At 41.2% G+C, this 21,633-nt stretch overlaps 1 protein-coding gene across 3 annotated transcripts in view; it reads right to left on the bottom strand.

Moving 5' to 3' along the window:
* Window positions 1-21,633, bottom strand: part of cntnap3 (contactin associated protein family member 3) — a 226,201-nt gene that overhangs the window by 58,918 nt on the left and 145,650 nt on the right. For all 3 annotated transcript variants that reach the window (XM_046306791.1, XM_046306790.1, XM_046306789.1), the window contains exons 11-16: window positions 21,404-21,510; window positions 18,183-18,302; window positions 17,444-17,641; window positions 15,705-15,861; window positions 13,850-13,977; window positions 12,112-12,282 (exon numbers count right to left, since the gene is read on the bottom strand). In XM_046306791.1, coding sequence (XP_046162747.1) covers window positions 12,112-12,282; window positions 13,850-13,977; window positions 15,705-15,861; window positions 17,444-17,641; window positions 18,183-18,302; window positions 21,404-21,510 — 881 coding nt within the window. The remainder of the gene's footprint in view (window positions 1-12,111; window positions 12,283-13,849; window positions 13,978-15,704; window positions 15,862-17,443; window positions 17,642-18,182; window positions 18,303-21,403; window positions 21,511-21,633) is intronic.

Below are 21,633 nucleotides of genomic sequence, written 5' to 3' on the forward strand. Positions count from 1 at the left end.
TGTTGGGAAATTGGTAAAAATTACAGTTATTTATAAAAAGATAGAGAAAATTATGCGATAAAACTGCAATATTTTGATTCGTATGTGTTATTTTTGTACAGATTTGATTATCAGAGACATAGAGGACCTTCCTATACTTTTTGTCTAACTGCTTGGGAAAGTGGTCAAAGTAGCTGATTTGTCTCATATTTTGCATTGTTCACAGGGAATGGGAGTTGATGTCACAATGTAGAATGTTGAGGAAATCCCATGAAAGACAATGAAGATGTACAAAAAAAGGACAAAAAGCATAGGAATAAAATATATAAAAAAGTTGTGTCAAGCACTCTGGTCCTGACCACTCTGCACGTTTTAAAGTTTGAATGATTTATCTAGCTTAAACAGTGTAAGAGGAGTAGTGTTCCAAATAATAACAATAAGAAGTATTAGACATGGAAAGAGCTTGATGCACCACACACACACACACACACACACACACACACACACACACACACACACACACACACACACACACACACACACACACACACACACACACACACACACACACACACACACACACACACACACACACACACACACACACACACACACGCATGGGGCCCTGTCTGAGTAGGGATGAGCATTTGACATTTTTTAATAGCACGATTTGTTTTGAATGGCCAGCACTGTAAAAATAATATGTGTGAATTTATCTATATGCCAACAGATAGGCCTAATTTATCATAACCATTACAGATAACAAATCTTAACTTCTTCGATATAGGGGGCACTCTTTTAATTTTTGGATGAAAAACGTTCCTGTTCTAAACATTTTGTCACGACAAGATGCTCGACTATGCATATAATTGACAGCTTTGGAAAGAAAACACTCTGACGTTTCCAAAACTGCAAAGATATTGTCTGTGAGTGCCACAGAACTGATGTTACAGAAAAAAACCCAGGTAAAAATACAATCAGGAAGTGCCGCATTTTTTAAAACCGCCTCATGGCAATGACTCCTTATATGGCTGTGGAGGATCTAGGAGTCAGCTTACCTTTTCCACGTTTTCCCCAAGGTGTCTGCAGCATTGTGACGTATTTGTAGGCATATCATTGGAAGATTGACCCTAAGAGACTACATTTACCAGGTGTGTCCTCCGTTGCAATTATTGCGTAATCTCCAGCTGCAAGTACTTTTCTGTTTGCTACTGAGGAGAAACCCAACTGCCACGAAGGATTTATCATCGAATATGTGAAAAACACCTTGAGGATGATTCTAAAAAAGGTTTGCCATGTTTCTGTCGATATTATGGAGTTAATTTGGAAAATAGTTTGGCGTTGTAGTGAATGAATTTTCGTTTTTTTTTCTTAGCCAAAAGTGATGAACAAAACGGAGCGATTTCTCCTACACAAATAATATTTTTGGGAAAAAAGGAACATTTGCTATCTAACTGGGAGTCTCCTGAGTGAAAGCATCTGAAGTTCTTCAAAGGTAAATTATTTAATTTGGTTGCTTTTCTTATTTTTGTGAAAATGTTGCCTGCTGCCAGCACAGCCTGGCATAGCATTATGCCATGCTAAACTTACACAAATGCTTGTCTAGAGTTGGCTGTAACGCATATTTTGAAAATCTGTGATGACAGTGTTGTTAACAAAAGGCTCAGCTTGTGTTTGAATATATTTATTTCATTTCATTTGCGATTTTCATGAATAGGAAACGTTGCGTTATGGTAATGTGCTTGAGGCTATGATTACGCTCCCGGATACGGGATTGCTCGTCGCTAGAGGTTAATAGCTAAATTGCCCCATATACACTACCGGTCAAAAGTTTTAGAACACCTTTTCATTCAATGGTTTTCTTTAGTTTTACTATTACATTGTAGAATAATAGTGAAGACTTCAAAACTATGTTATAACACATATGGAATCATGCAATAACCAAAAAGCATATGTGGGAAATCCTTTAAGAATGTTGGAAAAGCATTCCAGGTGAAGCTGGGTGAGAGAATGCCAAGAGTGTGCAAAGCTGTCATCAAGGCAAAGTGTGGCTATTTGAAGAATCTCAAATACAAAATAAATTTTGATTTGTTTAACACTATTTTGGTTACCACATGATTCCATATGTGTTATTTCATAGTTTTGATGTCTTCGCTATTAATCTACTATGTAGAAAATAGTAAAAAATAAAGAAAAACCCTTGAATGATTAGGTGTTCTGAATTTTTTGGACCGGTAGTGTATAATGATATATATATATAAAACAAGCAAGTGCCAATCCTTCTAGAGGTCGACCGATTATGATTTTTCAACGCCGATACCGATTATTGGAGGGCCAAAAAAGCAGATACCGATTAATCGGCCGATTTAAAAAATGTTTTGTAATAATGACAATTACAACAATACTGAATTAACACTTATTTTAACTTAATATAATACATCAATAAAATAAATTTAGCATCAAGTAGATAATGAAACATGTTCAATTTGGTTTAAATCATGCAAAAACAAAGTCTTGGAGAAGAAAGTAAAAGTGCAATATGTGCTATGTAAGAAAGCTAACGTTTCAGTTCCTTGCTCAGAACATGAGGTCATATGAAAGCTGGTGGTTCCTTTTAACATGAGTCTTCAATATTCCCAGGTAAGAAGTTTTAGGATGAAGTTATTATAGGAATTATAGGACTATTTCCCTCTATACCATTTGTATTTCATTAACCTTTGACTATTGGATGTTCTTATAGGCACTTTAGTATTGCCAGTGTAACAGTATAGCTTCCATCCCTCTAGTTAGCGTGCGCTAACTAGCTAGCCATTTCACTTCGGTTACACAAGCCTCATCTCAAGAGTTGATAGGCTTGAAGTCGTAAACAGCAAAATGCTTGATGCACAACGAAGAGCTGCTGGCAAAACGCACGAAAGTGCTGTTTTAATTCATGTTTACGCGCCTGCTTCTGCCTACCACCGCTCAGTCATTTGCTGTATTGGACTTGTTAATGTGTGAAAGTTACATATTTCTAAAAAATATTTTTTAATTTTGCGCGCTGCCTTTTCAGTGGAATGTTGTGGAGGGGTTCCGCTAGCAGATCGCCTGCCCTAGAAAGGTAAATGGAGTCAGACCAAGCCTCTGCATCTGTCCTGCTCCTAGACCTTAGTGCTGCTTTTGATACCATCGATCATCCACATTGTAATTGTAATTCCAAATTGGTCTACACGGACAAGTTCTGGCCTGGTTTAGATCTTATCTGTTGGAAAGACATCAGTTTGTCTTTGTGGATGGTTTGTCCTTTGACAAATAAACTGTACATTTGTGTTCCTCAAGGTTCCGTTTTAGGATCACTGTTGTTTACACTATATATTTTACTTCTTGGTGATGTCATTCGGAAACATAATGTTAACTGCTATGCGGATGACACACAGCTGTACATTTCGATGAAACATGGTAAAGCCCCAAAATTGCCCTCACTGGAAGCCTGTGTTTCAGACATAAGGAAGTGGATGGTGGCATTGCTTTGACTTTTAAACTCGGACAAAACAGAGATGCTAGTTCTAGGTCCCAAGAAACAAAGAAATCTTCTGTTGGATCTGACAATTAATCTTGATGGTTGTGCAGTTGTCTCAAATAAAACTGTGAAGGACCTCGGCGTTACTCTGGACCCTGATCTTTCTTTTGACAAACGTATCAAGTCTGTTTCAAGGACAGCTTTTTTCCATCTACGTGACATGGCAAAAATATGAAACTTTCTGTCCAAAAATGATGCAGAAAAATGGATCCATTCTTTTGTCACTTCTAGATTAGACTACCGCAATGCTCTACATTCCGGCTACCCGGGGGCTGAGTCACTGGCTTACTGGTGCTCTTCCATGCTGAATCTAGGAGGGGTGCGTCACTTGAGTGAGTTGAGTCACTGACGTGATCTTCCTGTCCGGGTTGGCGCCCCAGTCAGGTTTGTACGGTGGAGGAGATATTCGTAGGCTATACTTGGCCTTGTCTCTGGGTAGTAAGTTGGTGATTTGAAGATATCCCTGTAATGATGTGGGGGCTGTGCTTTGGAAAAGTGGGTGGGGTTATATCCTGCCTGGTTAGCCCTATCCGGGGGTATCGTCGGACGGGGCCACAGTGTCTCCTGACCCCTCCTGTCTCAGCCTCCAGTATTTATGCTGGAGTCTGTTATAAGTGGAGTATTTCTCCTGTCTTATCCGGTATCCTGGGTGAATTTAAGTATGCTCCCTCTAACTCTTTCTTTTCTCTCTATCTTCTCTCAGAGGACATGAGACCTAGGACCATGCCTCAGGACTACCTGGCCTGATGACTCATTGCTGTTCCCAGTCCACCTGGTCGTGCTACTGCTCCAGTTTCAACTGTTCTGCCGGCGGCTATGGAACCCTGACCTGTTCACCGGACATGCTACCTTGTCCCGAACCTGCAGTTTTTGACTCTCTCTCTCTACTGCACCTGCTGTCTCTATCTCTGAATGAAAAGCCAACTGACATTTATTCCTGAGGTGCACCCTCTACAACCACTGTCATTATTATTATTTGACCCTGCTGGTCATCTATGAACATTTGAACATCTTGGCCATGTACTGTTATAATCTCCACAGGGGACAGCCAGAAGAGGACTGGCCACCCCTCAGAGCCTGGTTCCTCTCTAGGTTTCTTCCTAGGTTCCTGCCTTTCTAGGGAGTTTTTCCTAGCTATCATGCTTCTACATCTGCATTGCTTGCTGTTCGGGGATTTAGGCTGGGTATCTGTACAGCACTTTGTGACATCAGCTAATGTAAAAAGGGCTTTATAAATACATTTGAATGATTTTAAATGTATTTATTGAAACCGTAATATCAATTTTTATATTATATACTGGAACACAAACGTCAAAATCTTCCACTCTATTACAGCTGACTTCATCCATTCTTTTACAAATGAAATCCTCCACTTACAACTGGAAAACTCATATGAAAGCCCCCAGGGGCTCTCGTAGAGTGAGAATATGTGTAAAGTCTGGTATGATGAAAGCATATAAAATTGAAATTATCGATAAAGCCATAGAAGGAATTATTGGTTTGCACTTTGAACATAGGGTGTCACATTATTTTTTTGTTGTGTTTTCATGCTATTTTCCACCTGAACAGGGGTAGATATGTATCCTCCTTCTATTGTCATTTGTTAAGTCAAGTATACCTACATACAGAAGCAGATGCTATTTACATATGTGGGGATCTTAACAGTCGAATTGGGAGGTTACATGACTATATACAGTTGAAGTCGGAAGTTTAAAAAAAGTGTAGACCTCCACAAGTCTGGTTCATCCTTGGGAGCAATTTCTAAACGCCTGAAGGTACCACGTTCATGGGTACAAACAATAGTACCCAAGTATAAACACCATGGGACCACGCAGCCGTCGTACCACTCAGGAAGGAGACGCGATCTGTCTCCTAGAGATGAACGTACTCTGGTGCAAAAAGTGCAAATCAATCCCAGAACAGTAAAGGACCTTGTGAAGGTGCTGGAGGAAACAGGTACAAAAGTATCTATATCCACAGTAAAACGAGTCCTATATCAATATAACCTGAAAGGCCGCTCAACAAGGAAGAAGCCACTGCTCCAAAACCACCATAAGAAAGCCAGACTACATTTTGCAACTGTCATGTTTTGTCTTATATTGTCTTGTCATTATGCTTTCCCTTCTGTTCGTTTCCCCCTGCTGGTCTTATTAGGTTCGTTCCCTTTTTCTCTCTCCCTCCCTCTCTCTCCTCTCTCTATCGTTCCGTTCCTGCTCCCAGCTGTTCCTATTCTCCTACTCAATCATCTAGTCTTTTCACACCTGTTCCCTATCTTGCCCTCTGATTTGAGTCCCTATTTCTCCCCTTGTTTTCCGTTTCTGTCCTGTCGGATCCTTGTATTATGTTCGCCATGCTGTGTCTTTGTCTCGCCCTGTCGTGTCTTGTTTCCCTCAGATGCTGCGTGTGAGCAGGTGTCTGAGTCTGCTACGGTCGGTGCCTTCCCGAGGCAACCTACAGTTAATGGTCGAGTCTCCAATCTGTCCTCGTCACTACGAGTGGAATTAAGTTTTTTATGTTTTGTTTTCTGCTCTGACTGTCCAGGAGTATTGCCTATATCCTTTACTGGAATAAAGACTCTGTTTTCGCCAAGTCGCTTTTGGGTCCTCATTCACCTGCATAACAGAAGGATCCGACCAAGAATGGACCCAGCGACTATGGATTCTCTCTACTCTACTCTCGAGTTCCAGGGAGCGATGCTCGGCAGACACGAGCAGGAATTGTCTGCTGCTCGGCATGCCGTTGAGACCCTGGCCGCTCAGGTCTCCGACCTCTCAGGACAGTATCAGAGTCTTCGTCTCGTGCCACCAGCTACTTCCGGGTCTTCCGAGCCTCCAGAACCTAGGGTTAATAACCCACCATGTTATTCTGGGCAGCCCACTGAGTGCCGCTCCTTTCTCACCCAGTGTGATATAGTGTTCTCTCTCCAACCCAACACATACTCAAGAGAGAGAGCTCGGATTGCCTACGTCATATCACTCCTTACTGGTCGGGCTCGGCAGTGGGGCACAGCTATCTGGGAGGCAAGCGCTGAGTGTACTAACGATTATCTGAACTTTAAAGAGGAGATGATAAGGGTTTTTGATCGTTCAGTTTTTGGGAAAGAAGCTTCCTGGTCCCTGTCTTCCCTATGTCAAGGTAATCGATCCATAACGGATTACTCTATAGAGTTTCGCACTCTTGCTGCCTCCAGTAACTGGAACGAGCAGGCGTTGCTCGCTCGTTTTCTGGAGGGACTCTACGCTAAGGTTAAGGATGAGATTCTCTCTCGGGAGGTTCCATCCAGCGTGGATTCTTTGATTGAACTCGCTATTCGCATTGAACGACGGGTAGATCTTCGTCACCGAGCTCATAGAAGAGAGCTCGCGTTAACTGTGTCTCCCCTCTCTCCGACACTACCATCTTTCCCCACTGACTCTGGTGTTGAGCCCATGCAGCTGGGGGGTATTCGCATTTCGACTAAGGAGAGGGAACGGAGAATCACCAACCGCCTCTGTCTCTATTGCGGTTCCGCTGGTCATTTTGTCATTTCATGTCCAGTTAAAGGCCAGAGCTCATCAGTAAGCGGAGGGCGACTGATAAGCGCTACTAGACGGTCCTCTCCGTCAAGTACCTGTACTACCTTACCGGTCCATCTACGCTGGACCGGATCGGCAGCTTCCTGCAGTGCATTAATAGACTCTGGGGCGGAGGGCTGTTTTATGGACGAAGCCTGGGCTCGGGAACATGACATTCCTCTCAGACAGTTAGGGGAGCCCACGGTCATGTTCGCCTTGGATGGTAGTCCTCTCCCCAGTATATTATGTGAAACACTACCTTTAACCCTCACTGTATCTGGTAACCATAGTGAGACCATTTCTTTTTTGATTTTTTGTTCACCTTTTACACCTGTTGTTTTGGGTCATCCCTGGCTAGTGTGTCATAATTCTTCTTTTGATTGGTCTAGTAATTCTATCCTTTCCTGGAACGTTTCTTGTCATGTGAAGTGTTTAATGTCTGATATTCCTCCTGTTTCTTCTGCTCCCTCTTCACAGGAGGAACCTGGTGATTTGACAGGAGTGCCGGAGGAATATCATGGTCTGCGCACGGTCTTCAGTCGGTCCAGAACCAACTCCCTTCCTCCTCACCGGTCGTATGATTGTTGTTCTGATCTCCTCAAGAAGCGTTTTGCATCCGCTCCTATCCTTGTTGCACCTGACGTCACTAAACAGTTTATTGTCGAGGTTGACGCGTCGGGGGTGGGCGTGGGAGCCATTCTGTCCCAGCGCTCCGATACTGACGATGGGGTCCACCCTTGCGCGTATTTTCTCATCGCCTGTCACCGTCGGAACGTAACTATGATGTGGCTAACCGCGAACTGCTCGCCATCCGTTTAGCCCTAGGCAAATGGCGACAGTGGTTGGAGGGCGACCGTTCCTTTTGTCGTTTGGACTGACCAAAGGAACCTTGAGTACATCCGTTCTGCCAAACGACTGAATGCGCGTCATGCTCGTTGGGCGTTGTTTTTCGCTCGTTTCGAGTTCGTTATTTCTTATTGCCCGGGTACTAAGAACACCAAGCCTCATGCTTTATCCCGTCTCTTTAGTTCTTCTGTGGCTTCTACCGATCCCGAGGGGATCCTTCCTGTTGGGCGTGTTGTCGGGTTGACTGTCTGGGGAATTGAGAGACAGGTTAAGCAAGCACTCACTCACACTCCGTCGCAGCACGCTTGTCCTAGTAACCGTCTTTTCGTTCCTGTTTCTACTCATCTGGCTGTTCTTCAGTGGGCGCACTCTGCCAAGTTAGCTGGCCACCCCGGCGTTCGGGGTACGCTTGCTTCCATTCGCCAGCGGTTTTGGTGGCCTACTCTGGAGCGTGACACGCGCCGTTTCGTGGCTGCTTGTTCGGACTGCGCGCAGAATAAGTCTGGTAATTTTTTTTCTGCTTCTGCTCCTGGTCTTGCTGGGTCTCAGTCTGTTCCCTGCCACCGCATCTCTCCTGTTCTTGTTCCTGCCCTTGCTGTGTCTCAGTCTGTCCCTAGTTGTTACTCTCCTGGCCTGTTTGGTCCTGTTTGCTCTAAAGCTTTCAGTTCTCTACCCGTGTCTCATTTTTTTTATATTTTTTTTTAGAGTAGTACCCTAGTTTCCCTTTTTATCGTTTTCCGTTACGGTCTGAGGAGAGGAGTTGGGTTCTTTCTCAGGACGTGCTGGACCGTTTGTGATCTATGATTTCCTCCGTTGCCGCCAGTGTTCCTCCTCGAGTGCGCCAGGAGGCGCTCGGTGAGTGGGGGGGTACTGTCATGTTTTGTCTTATATTGTCTTGTCATTATGCTTTCCCTTCTGTTCGTTTCCCCCTGCTGGTCTTATTAGGTTCGTTCCCTTTTTCTCCCTCCCTCCCTCTCTCTCCTCTCTCTATCGTTCCGTTCCTGCTCCCAGCTGTTCCTATTCTCCTACTCAATCATCTAGTCTTTTCACACCTGTTCCCTATCTTGTCCTCTGATTTGAGTCCCTATTTCTCCCCTTGTTTTCCGTTTCTGTCCTGTCGGATCCTTGTATTATGTTCGCCGTGCTGTGTCTTTGTCTCGCCCTGTCGTGTCTTGTTTCCCTCAGATGCTGCGTGTGAGCAGGTGTCTGAGTCTGCTACGGTCGGTGCCTTCCCGAGGCAACCTACAGTTAATGGTCGAGTCTCCAGTCTGTCCTCGTCACTACGAGTGGAATTAAGTTTTTTATGTTTTGTTTTCTGCTCTGACTGTCCAGGAGTATTGCCTATATCCTTTACTGGAATAAAGACTCTGTTTTCGCCAAGTCGCTTTTGGGTCCTCATTCACCTGCATAACAGCAACTGCACATAGGGACACATATCGTACATTTTGGAGAAATGTCCTCTTGTCTGATGAAACAAAAATAAAACTGTTTGGCCATAATGACCATCGTTATGGTTGGAGGAAAAAGAGGGGGGCTTGCAAGCCGAAGAACACCCCCAACCGTGAAGCACGGGGGTGGCAGCATCATGTTGTGGGGGTGCTTTGCTGCAGGAGGGACTGGTGCACTTCACAAAATAGATGAATACATGAGGAAGAAAAATGATGTGGATATATGAAAGCAACATTTCAAGACATCAGTCAGGAAATTAAAGCTTGGTCGCAAATGGGTTTTCCAAATGAACAATGACTCCAAGCATACTTCCAAAGTTGTTGCAAAATGGCTTAAGGACAACAAAGTCAAGGTATTAGATTGGCCATCACAAAGCCCTGACCTCAATCCTATAGAACATTTGTGGGCAGACCTGAAAAAACATGTGTGAGCAAGGAGGCCTACAAACCTGACTCAGTTACACCAGCTCTGTCAGGAGGACTGGGCAAAAATTCACCCAATTTATTGTGGGAAGCTTGTGGAAGGCTACCCAAAATGTTTGACCCAAGTTAAACAAGTTAAAGGCAATGCTACCAAATACTAATTGAGTGTATGTAAACTTCTGACCCACTGGGAATGTGATGAAAGAAATAAAAAATGAAATAAATCATTCTCTCTATTATTCTGACATTTCACATTCTTACAATAAAGTGGTGATCCTAACTGACCTAAGACAGACCTAAGACAGACCTAAGACAGGGAACTTTTAATAGGATTAAATGTCAGGAATTGTGAAATACTGAGTTCAAATGTATTTGGCTAAGGTATATGTAAACTTCTGACTTCAACTGTACATGATATTGATGATATTTCATTGAGTGTTGCTTTGGATGACTCTGTTAATCATCATGGAAACCCTATTAGAATTCCTTCAGGACTCTAAAATGTATATAATTAATGGAAGGATAATCCCCTTAAGAGATAACTTTACATCCATATCTGGCAAAGGAAAAGCTGTGGTGGACTTTATGGTTACCTCCACAACTCTCTAGAAACTTGTTTGTATTTTAAGTTGTTACCCTCTAAACAAGTGGTGGAAGACTGTGGATAATGTTTGAAGACTGTGGATGTTTTAACTAAATTGGAGAAAAATGTACACTTCCTGATAATTCCCTTTTATTTATGATCTTTTCTGTTGGCCACAAACTTCCTCAACCAAATATAACTGTGCATGAAAATATACTGTACATACCCCACATTGACCTAAATTTAAGAAAACAAATTTGCCAAATGGCTTTCTGTGTCCTGAAATGGCATGTAGAGCTCTGGTGGAACTCTGCAAAGATGCCAAGAAACAACATTTGATTTAGATGTGTGGTATGAAAAATGTTGTGATGTCATATATTCTGAAATGGGAAAACAATTATGAAAATAGAAATACACTGCCATGCCCAGGACATTTTACAAGCTGAATAAGGCTTGTTGGAATGATTAGTTAAGGGACCTATGGTCTAGAATGTACTTATATTTACAGTGTAAAGATAGGAATACAAGAGAACTGTGTAGGAAGGAGTTTTAGAACAAACAGCATGTGTTCGATAAAAGACTGCACCTATTCATACTGAGATATCAGAGAAGGCAGTTATTACGCCACGAGGAGATACAGACAAGAAATCCTCAACTGTTTTGGAGGGAAAATAAACAAGGTAGGACAAAAACTACATAAGAAAATTATAATGGAAGTCAGGGAAGAGCTAGAGGGGGCTGAACTCTGATGTTACACAGGTACTTAAAGGGGTTTGGTAGTTTGTTCTCAGGTATCAAAAAGTTAAGATGATTGACGCTGCAAAGCTTTAAAATACTAAAAATTAATTTACATCCTATATGATTTGCTCCAAATTAGTTTTGAGCACAGTATACTACCATCAACTTGGTATAAGTCTATAGTGAATCCCATTCCCAAATCTTCAAAAATTACCTGAGAGTACCACTGAACTGTAGAGGCATATTTTAGTTCGGTCTATAAATTATATTCATTCATCCTCAACAATAGGCAAATGACCTTTTTGGAGGATCAAAACATTCTGGTGTATGAACAAAATGTATTTCGTTAATCTGGAGCCTGTATAGATCATATCTTCTCGGTCTGTACAATAATCAAAAATAGATTACACAAAGAGAAGCCTACTTTAGCATGTTTCACTGATTTCTAGAAAGCTTTTGATTTTGTAAATAGGAATATTTTAGCCTATAGTTTGTTTAAGACAGGGGTTGATGGGAAATGTCATCTTCCAAAGTAACAATTGCTTGTATGTGTGATAATGAATATCGTACAGATCATCACAGACTTTGTTTGCTTTGTTTATAAATTATTTGGCAAAATAAATTAAACAGTTAAATATTGGAGTAAGATATGATGATGAAATGCCAAGTACATTTGTATATGCTGGTTATATTATTTTGATGGCAGATACTGAACAAGACCTGCAGAACATGTTATTATGTGCAGTCAATTGGTGTAAAAGATGGAGATTTTCATCAACTCTATTTCAGCTTACTTCATCCACCCTATTACAGTTGACTTCATCCACCCTATTAAAGCTGATATCATCCACCCTATTACAGTTGACTTCATCCACCCTTTTACAGCTGATATCATCCACCCTATTACAGCTGACTTCATCCACTCTACTTATAGCTGAGCTCATCCACTCTATTACAGCCGACTTCATCCATTCTACTTACAGCTGAGTTCAACCCGTATGAAGTCTTTGATGCCCAGGTTTTCCAGGAAGACTCCTGAAGCAGCGGTGGTTTTGAACAGGAAGGAGATGTCTGCACTCAGCTCTCCGTGGAACGTGGGGAAGTGCAGATATGAAGTCTCTTTGTTGAAGAACGCTGCGTTCCAGAAGTTCTCTGAGGAAATTATGGAAATCAATACATTTACCATTTACATGTACATACATTTTGGTCGTTTAGCATACTCTTATCCAGAATGACTTAGTCAGTGCATTCAGCTAAGGTAAGTAAGACAACCACAAATCACATAGGTGCGACAACCATAACAAGGTGCTGATTGAGAAAAATGGTGCTTATTGTAAACTAAGGTCTAAATAGACTGAGAACAGAATAAGATGTGGCTTCGAGAGTATATGTCCTGAACTGGTTTCGTTCTCAGTTGATAATAATGATCTGTTGATGAGACTGTCAGGCACATAAACAGGCCAATTGTTTCTTCTAATTCATCTTAATTATATTCCACCTCTGTTTCCCCCGTTTATGTCTAATTTACTAAGATAAATATTTCAGGTAACCAAGGATGCAATTAGGAATAAAAAAGAGATTGGGACTCTTGATTCATTATTGCTTGATTAACAACTACCTACCGCCATCAGCATAAGTGCATAAAAGAGAGAACATTGTTTTTGTAACCATTCTGCTAATGTGGTACAGATAATTAGGTTATGTGCATAATCAGAGTGATTACATTGATGATTGATGGAGAGGAAGAGAATGTTGCATTAGCATCAAACAGGTATGGGAAAAGAAATTACTGTGCTGAGGACTCAGAGTGTAACGCTCGTCTTCTTCCGACGAGGAGTAAGAGATATCAGACCAATTTGCAGCGTGGTAAGTGTCCATTTTAATACTGTATGTAAAACTGAACACTACAAAATAACAAAGTGAAAGAACAAACGAAAATCGAAACAAACTAAACAGTCCCGTGTGGCACAAACACCAACACGGAAAATAATCACCCACACCTCAAAAGTGAAACCAGGCTACCCAAGTATGGTTCTCAATCAGGGACAATGATATACAGTTGCCTCTGATTGAGAACCATACCAGGCCAAACACAGAAATCCCAAATCATAGAAAAAGGAACATAAACAACCCACCCAACTCACGCCCTGACCAAAATAAACAAAGACATAACCAAAGAACTAAGGTCAGAAAGTGACACAGAGTAGGAGTAGCTTGTAACGTCTACAGTGCTCAGGTCATTTATCTGCATTTGTTTGAATCACAGCCTGTGTGCATTGTAAATACTCCATGTCCATATACTCCATGTCCATATAGAAATACTGGAGTGATAGATCAAATATATATCAAAGCGAGCACACAGTACTCAGTAAAACCTAGTCAGTTTATTGAAGGAGGGTCAGTAATGGATGATATAATGGACTGATTTAGTAGAACGATTAATTGACTTGATCCTTACTTTCTAACCCAGAGTAAGGCACTGTGTGCCAAAACTTTGGTGATACCCAATAAATATTTGGGAATATAAAGGGTTCCAAAGGGTTCTTTGGCTGTACACATTGGTTTCAGGTAGAACCGTTTTGGGTTCCATATAGAAGCCTCTGTGGAAAGGGTGAATAAGCTGAATAACCCGTTTAGGTTCTAGATACAGTAGCACTTTTTTCTAAGAATGTAGATTGAGTGTGAGACTATCTTTACAATGTCATAATTTGATACTTACTGTCACCATGACACTTGAGTGGTCCGACTTTATAGGCTGCCTCTGATCCAGGTCTCTGTATATCCCCAACAACCACCCATCTGACCGGCAGATTCTCCTTATGGGTGAGCAGACCAGAGTCAGTCGCCCTGGGTTACATAAAACAGAGGAGGGATGCATTAAAACAACAGAGGAACAAAGGACCAGATCAAAATCAGTGTATATTGGCCTATGTTGCTTTCTTCAATTGATCCTAATTAACAGCCATCCTGAGTATTTGATTTTTGGTTAGTTTATGAAGCACAGTAACGGTAGGTTGTCTTTGTGTCTGGATTCACAGTGTGACAGTAATAGCAGGCAGCTGGTCTGGTTCCTCTCGATAATCTCTCTAATATGTATAGCTATCGATGAGAGACATGGTATAGGGTGGAGGTGTATAGCTTCGGTTCTCCAGAGCTAACAGGATACACCATTTGTTGCATTTCAATGGCAAGTTGATTACTTGGGCTACCAGGTGTGTGGAATCTATAGCCAATCAATATGAGAGAGAGTGAAAGCGAGAAGCAGGATTGGAGCCTTCGAGAACTGGAGTTGTGCACTGCTGGTGTTGTAAGAAATACACATACAGAGATGTAGGATGAATGTTATTTTTATACAATAGAGTTGTAAGTACAGTATACTTCTGCTGCATCTTTGGAGATGTAGGCATTTGACTCATACTCCTAGAATATAACCATTCCTTCTGGCCAGCTACTTCCTGTTCTGATTATTGCTTAATCAAATACCACTAGGGCACAAACAATCACAACAGGAAATAGAAAAGAAAATTGTGCCGATTTTAACAACAATTATGTTTACTCTAGCTGATGTTTATGTTCTTGTAGTCTTATTACTGTTGTGGGAGCTATAAAAATTTCATGAAAACAAATACAAATGCCGGTGAGAGAACAAGGCCCTTTCTGAATATGATAAAAAATTGAAAGGTGAATCTCAGTCAGTAGAGAATCACACTGAGTGTTGAGTACAGCAGATGGTATACTATAGCATGTTGGGGCAGAGATCCAGACATTACATAGGGAAGGGTGGACAAAAAGGAGCTGAAGAATAGTGGGGATTGGTGTTCAGAAGATGAGGAAGAAAGAAGAAGTATATATAGAGAGAGATTTTTAACCTCTATTTAACCAGGCAAGTCAGTTAAGAACAAATTCTTAATTTCAATGACAGCCTAGGAACAGTGGGTTAACTACCTGTTCAGGGGCAGAATTACAGATTTGTACCTTGTCAGCTCAGGGGTTTGAACTTGTAACCTTCTGGTTACTAGTCAAACACTCTAACCACTAGGCTACCCTGCCACTATTTATAAAGAAAGAGGGAAACAGACAGAGAAAGAGAGTGAGAGAAAGAGGAGAGCAGATACAGTGGTTGGTAGAATTCGTTCTGTTGGTAGGTGATCAAATACTTATGTCATGCAATAAAATGCAAATTAATTACTTCAAAATCATACAATGTGATTTCTGGATTTTTGTTTTAGATTCCGTCTCTCACAGTTGAAGTGTACCTATGATAAATATTACAGACCTGTACATGCTTTGTAAGTAGGAAAATCTGCAAAATCGTCAGTGTATCAAATACCTGTTCTCCCCGCGGTATATATATATATCGAGAGAAAGAGGGGAGCAGATATATATATATATATATATATATATATATAGAGAGAGAGAGAGAGAGAAAGAGAGAGAGAGAGAGAGAGAGAGAGAGAGAGAGAGAGAGAGAGAGAGAGAGAGAGAGAGAGAGAGAGAGAGAGAGAAAGAGGGGAGCAGATAGAGTGAGAGAAAGAGATTGAGGGAAATATATAGAGAATGTGATGGTATTGTACCATTCTTTGCGGTCAGCGTCACAGTTGCAGTAGTGGTCTGAGTCAATGCAGTTCCCCTGAAGACCACAGCCACACTGTTGGCTCCCTGGTACCGCCCCACCCCAGTACGTCTGGGGTTCATCTGTACGACCCACCCACCAGGTGAACGGAGATCCATCTGAGATAAAGACACAGACACACACACTTTAAAGGTGTCGGGTTCTGGAGTAAACTTTGAACATTGTTATACTCAGAGAATAGGAACATTAGTTACACAAGAGACATGAGGGGTGCCATAATGAGGGGCTGAGTGCAGGGAAAACAATTGCAAGTGACAGTACTGATAAGGGGAGAAACCGTTGAAGGCTCATATCACTTAGTTCCCTGCTTAGCAGGAAGGATGCAATGTTTAGAGATAAGGAGGAGACTCCACCCAAAGTGGGGTATGAATACCACCACAGGGGAAGCCATGTGGTCCTTCTGTAGCTCAGTTGGTAGAGCATGGCGCTTGTAACGCCAGGGTAGTGGGTTCGATCCCCGGGACCACCCATACGTAGAATGTATGCACACATGACTGTAAGTCGCTTTGGATAAAAGCGTCTGCTAAATGGCATATATTATTATATTATGTCTGTGTCTGAATTACAGCTGTACAGACCCTTTGGGAACAATTCAACTTGGTTAAGCTTCTCTAGTGTCCGTGAGTTATTTACTCTGAAAAATGTTAACCTAACAAAGGGGTGTGTTCAAAAATACTACAGACTCCCAAACTCCTGTTCATTTATTTACTATGTAGGGCATGAGATGTTTGGGTAAAAATGTAAAAACAGATGAGACAAGATGTGTTTAACCTAAAGATCAATTTGGTGCTATTTGCAATGAGGACACTAATGACATATAACAGAGACACGTTCCACAAAAATACTGTAACAAGAGGAGAGAGAGTGCTTAATTGAGAATGGTTTCAGTCACCACTTTCCCCAAAAAAACAGGCCAAACTCCAGAGTGCTGCCTTGAAAGAGAAAAGAAAGTCATTCTCATTGATTCTTTCTTCCATCACTCGTCTGATCACGTTCCCCCACCTGAAGCAGGCTGTCTGGTTTTAAACAGAAACCTAGCACCATACTCTATCCCTCATTATTCTTCATTTGACATTTTCCAGCATTATTTATTTAGCTTTGACGTTGTTTTCCTCTTCCCTCAGTCAGCCTCTACAGTAACGAGACAGCTAATGGACAGCAATTATACTGTGAAGCTATGAGTTGCCTTGTTTCATGTTCATTTGCAGGTTTAAAAGAGTCATTACAAATTAATATCATATGGCAAACACCAACGACACACCAATCAACCCAAAAACAAATCACCTAAATGCTAACTCACTCAGTGCATGTACCATAACACATCCAGAAATGATGAATATTCTAGTATAACAATATGACGGGTAGGCCTACATAGAACAACCCCCCCCTAAAACCTAAATTAATTTGCAACAATAAGCACAATAATCAATTTGTGACATCTGCTTAAGCTCTGCGGGTGGAGAGCAGCACTCCCTCTCACAGGGTGTCTCCCAAATGGTACCCTATTCCCTAAATAGTTCACTACTTTTGCCAGCTCTGGTCAAAAGTAGTACACTATATAGGGAATAGGGTGCCATTTGGGATGCGTACACTGACTCACAGTTGACTGAGTGAGCAGGTTTTTAATCATCCTGACCTTTATGGCTGGCTGGGATCAATACTGTTAATAAAATGATTCACCTGGTGTGTTTAAGAGGAGTGACTTTCTGCAGTGGTAGAGGACTTCCTGCTCGCAGTGCTCTGCCTGGGTAATTATGGCCCAGAGCTGTTCCGCGTCGGCAGAATAGTTAAAATAGGCTAAATGCTGATTTATCCCAGATGAGGCCTTTAATTTGGTTAGCTCCGTGTTATTGTGTTGGATCACCAGCCATGTTTTATCTAGAGGAGAAGAGAGAGAGAACAGAGGGAAATCCTAGGATCATTCTAAATAATTATGAAAATGTTAATGATAGCAGAGACAGTGTAAAAATGGGGATGGGGTGGGGGGGGGGAGACGAGATGTTTCCGATAGCAGCTGGTGCCAGCCCTGAAGGATGGAAATCCTGTCAGAAGATCTAGGATCCCAGCCACAGCTCACAGCTCAGTTACTTACCGAGAGCCATCAACAGCCCCCTAAACGAGGTGTCTATCTGTTTCAGTCAGTGAGAGAAATAACTAAACTGCCACTGGCGGGCAATAAGGAAGTACCATATGCCAGATTGTTGGTGGCACTTTAACTGAACCCTACTTCTCTGTCATAATAGATTTGCATTAGGCAATAGTAAAAACTAAGTGGAGATTATTTGTCACACTGCCACCAGTGGTTATGTATGCAGGGAAACCCTAACTATCCATGCAGTGGTATAATGTAACAGGGAAACCATAGCTTGTCATCCAGTGGTTTAATTAGCGTGTGTGTGTGTGTGTGGGGGGGGGTTACCTGTCATGTTGCAGTAGATCAGCTGTGACTTTATTGGACCACTTCCGTCCACATCTATGTAATACAGGCCTGATGTGTTACCCTGGTGTTTATACGCTTCACATGACTTCTCATAGACAGCTGAGTAGGAGAAAATATACACAAGCACTTAGGTTACTTACTGCCAGTGTGAAGTACTTATGTAAAAATGCTTTAAAGTACACATTAAGTCGTTTTGGGGGGTATCTGTACTTTACTTTACTATTGATATTTTTTTTACAACTTTTACTTTTATTTCACTACATTCCTAAAGAAAATAATCTACTTTTTACTCAATTTTCCCTCACACCCAAAAGTACTCGTTACATTTTCAATGATAAGCAGGACAGTAAAATGATCTAATTCACATACTTATCAAGAGAACATCCCTAGTCATCCCTACTGCCTCTGATCTGGTGGACTCACTAAACACAAATGCTTAATTTGTAAAAATGTCTGAGTGTTGGAGTGTGCCCCTGGCTATCCTTAGAATCAAATTTAAAAAATAACATGGTGCCGTGTACTTTGCTTAATATAAAGAACTTGAAATGATTTATACATTTACTTTTGATACTTAAGTATATTTGAGCAATTATTTAAACCCAAATAGTTTTACTCAAATAGTATTTTACTGGGTGACTTTACTTTTACTCAAGAATAACATTCGCTGCGTTTCCCCCCCTGCTGAAATTAGTACTGACTGAAATAATGAACTGAAACAAATACAGCCACCAACAGACACATGCGCAAGAATTCCAATTAAATGTACATTACACAGGAACAACTTTTAGAGCAAACCCTGCCATGTTTCCACTAGATGTGAAAGTAAGTATGATAAGTTAAGAACTTGAGACCTGGCATGTGGTCTATATGTAAATTTCCAAATCAAGTCTTTAACACCACTTCCTGAAAGAAAACAATTGTTTATAATTTATGCTGTTTATGAAGATTTTGACATCTAGGATTGCTTTGGAGGAAAATATTTAAATGTTTCAGCTGAGGAGCATACTTAATGCCTTTGGGTGGCAAGGGCTGTCCAATGATACTTTATAATGTATTCACATTTCTAAATAGATAACTAACTCACAGAATATACGTATACCAAACACAAAATGCATCTTTTGTAAATAATGTCTGAGTATTGGAGTGTGCCCCTGGCTATCCGCAAAATAAATAAATAAAAAACAAGGCAAATGTGCTGTCTGCTTTGCTAAATAATAGGAATTTTAAATGAATCATACTTTTACTATTGATACTTAAGTGTATTTAAAACACAAAACTTTTTGACTTTACTCGAGTAGTAATTCACTGCCTTACTTTCACTTTTACTTGAGTAACTTTCTATTTATGTATCTATACTTTTACTCAAGTGTGACAATTGGGTACTTCTTCCACCACTGGGTGTTCTTAATGTTTTGTATACTCAGTGTACATAACATATACATACAGTACTAAAAGCAAATAAAATTAACATTCATATTCTAATCTATGACACCAAGGCACAATGGGTGTGCAAACAGAACACACACATACACAAAGCAAACAACACAAACTTTTATATTCCAAGACACTAAGCCATGTTGGGGTGTGCCAGACAAGAAGGCTCCACTGACGCAGAGCAGCAAAAGGCGTTCTTTGTGTTGGGCACTCAACTCTCCACTCTGATTTACAGTAGCTTTGTGTGCCAACAGCCTGTTCTGTTGATGTAATGTGTGTGTTTGAGCCAGCAGTCTGTTCTGTTGTTGCGGAGGTTGTTACATTATTGATGTGCTAACCATCATTATTTGAAAGGAGACGCACAGAAAACCATTGCATTCTAGATTAAAGGGTGCTAGCTGGTGTCCCTAAGGAATGCAGGCCCCATCACTGCAGATGTTGCCGTTTCTTTGACTCTGTCCGTAATGGCTAACTATTCCCTGTATAGTACACTACTTTTGACCAGAGCCTTTGGAGCCCTGGTCAAAAGAAGTGCACTTCATAGGGAATAGGATGCCATTTCAGATGCACAACATGTGTATACCAGTCTATATTATCCTGAATAGCCATTGGTTAATGGCTAGTGGGCATGTCTGACTGATAAATAATTAATACAAGGCCATATCAATAACAACATTAACAGGAGGTTGTATTCAGTGTATTCCCTTTCACTGTTACTCTGAGCAGGGTTCCTCAGTTAATTCTTTGTTCCTGCCAAGAACAGACACACCTGCAGCTAATCAAGGGTTTGTTAATCGGGTGTATAAGTGCTGGGCAGGAACAAAAATGTGCACCTCTGTGGGTTCCCCTGAACATGACTATGAAACCCTGCTGTAACTAGAACACATTGACCTGGCATAATACAAACCCTCATGAAATAAATAATAGGTACAATGATGAATGCTCCTGGTTTTTTTGTGCACCATTTTGACCCGAAAGTCATCGTCTGGCAATTTGTACCAAGTACCATGAAAGTCATCGTCTGGCAATGTGTACCAAGTACCATGCAAGTCATTGGATGTGCGTACACAACGTATGAAACAATACAAACCCTCCCCTCTTGTCAGAAAATAATAACTAACAACCTCTAATAGTTTAGTCACACAGTATATCTCCATTCTCGTAAATATCTTATTTCCTCCTCACCTGAAACACTTCCTGTCATGAATCTAAGTTTAATTCCAATTTAATTATAGAGACAAAGAAAATCACCACTTTTCCGGTCTCCACCAGCACTTCAATTTCAACGCAACTCAAGTGTGAATGTGTTAAATGGTGAGGCGATTATGTTTGACTGACAAGTCGCTTAATTTAACGTTCAAATCTTCCACACAATTTATGATGACACTGAGCGGACTTAGAGAGACAGAGCGAGAGAAACTCTCACATCATTAAAGGCTTTGTCCTAATCCTTATCAATGGTGAGGCTTTGTCAAACGGGTCTGGCACTGCAGCAGGCTATTGCTGCATCAGAGATAAGACGCTTGACCTTGAATCCAACTTGCTGTGTCTCTGTGCATGTTTAAGGAACAAACACAATATCTTCTCGACAGTATGTCTGTTTAGTCTGTTTAGTTCTGCTTTACAGTTTGGATATACGCCTTCTGCTTCGAGCGCTTACTATTCGCATGCAAGCAAGCACACACACAGGTTTTGAAAGAATTCTTCAGTTATAAAAACAACACTGTGGTTTTAAGATTTTTAAGGAACACACAAGGTCTCCTTACAGCTGTGACATGTTGCTCCACTGTAGCCCGTGTTCGAACAGTTGCAATGGAAGGTACTCCAAGACTGGGTGCATCTCCCCCCGTGTTCACAATGGCTTGGAGAGCATCTGAAAAGAGAAGAGAGATTTATCCCCCACAGGTTTCTGAAGGTCAGAAATCTTTCTGTTCCTTGTTATACCTCTGAAATATACATTTAGCTCAATTTTAAATTACTTCGCAAATTAGTGAGG

The sequence above is a fragment of the Oncorhynchus gorbuscha genome, linkage group LG16, assembly GCF_021184085.1.
Source record: "Oncorhynchus gorbuscha isolate QuinsamMale2020 ecotype Even-year linkage group LG16, OgorEven_v1.0, whole genome shotgun sequence".
Taxonomy (NCBI): Eukaryota; Metazoa; Chordata; class Actinopteri; order Salmoniformes; family Salmonidae; genus Oncorhynchus; species Oncorhynchus gorbuscha.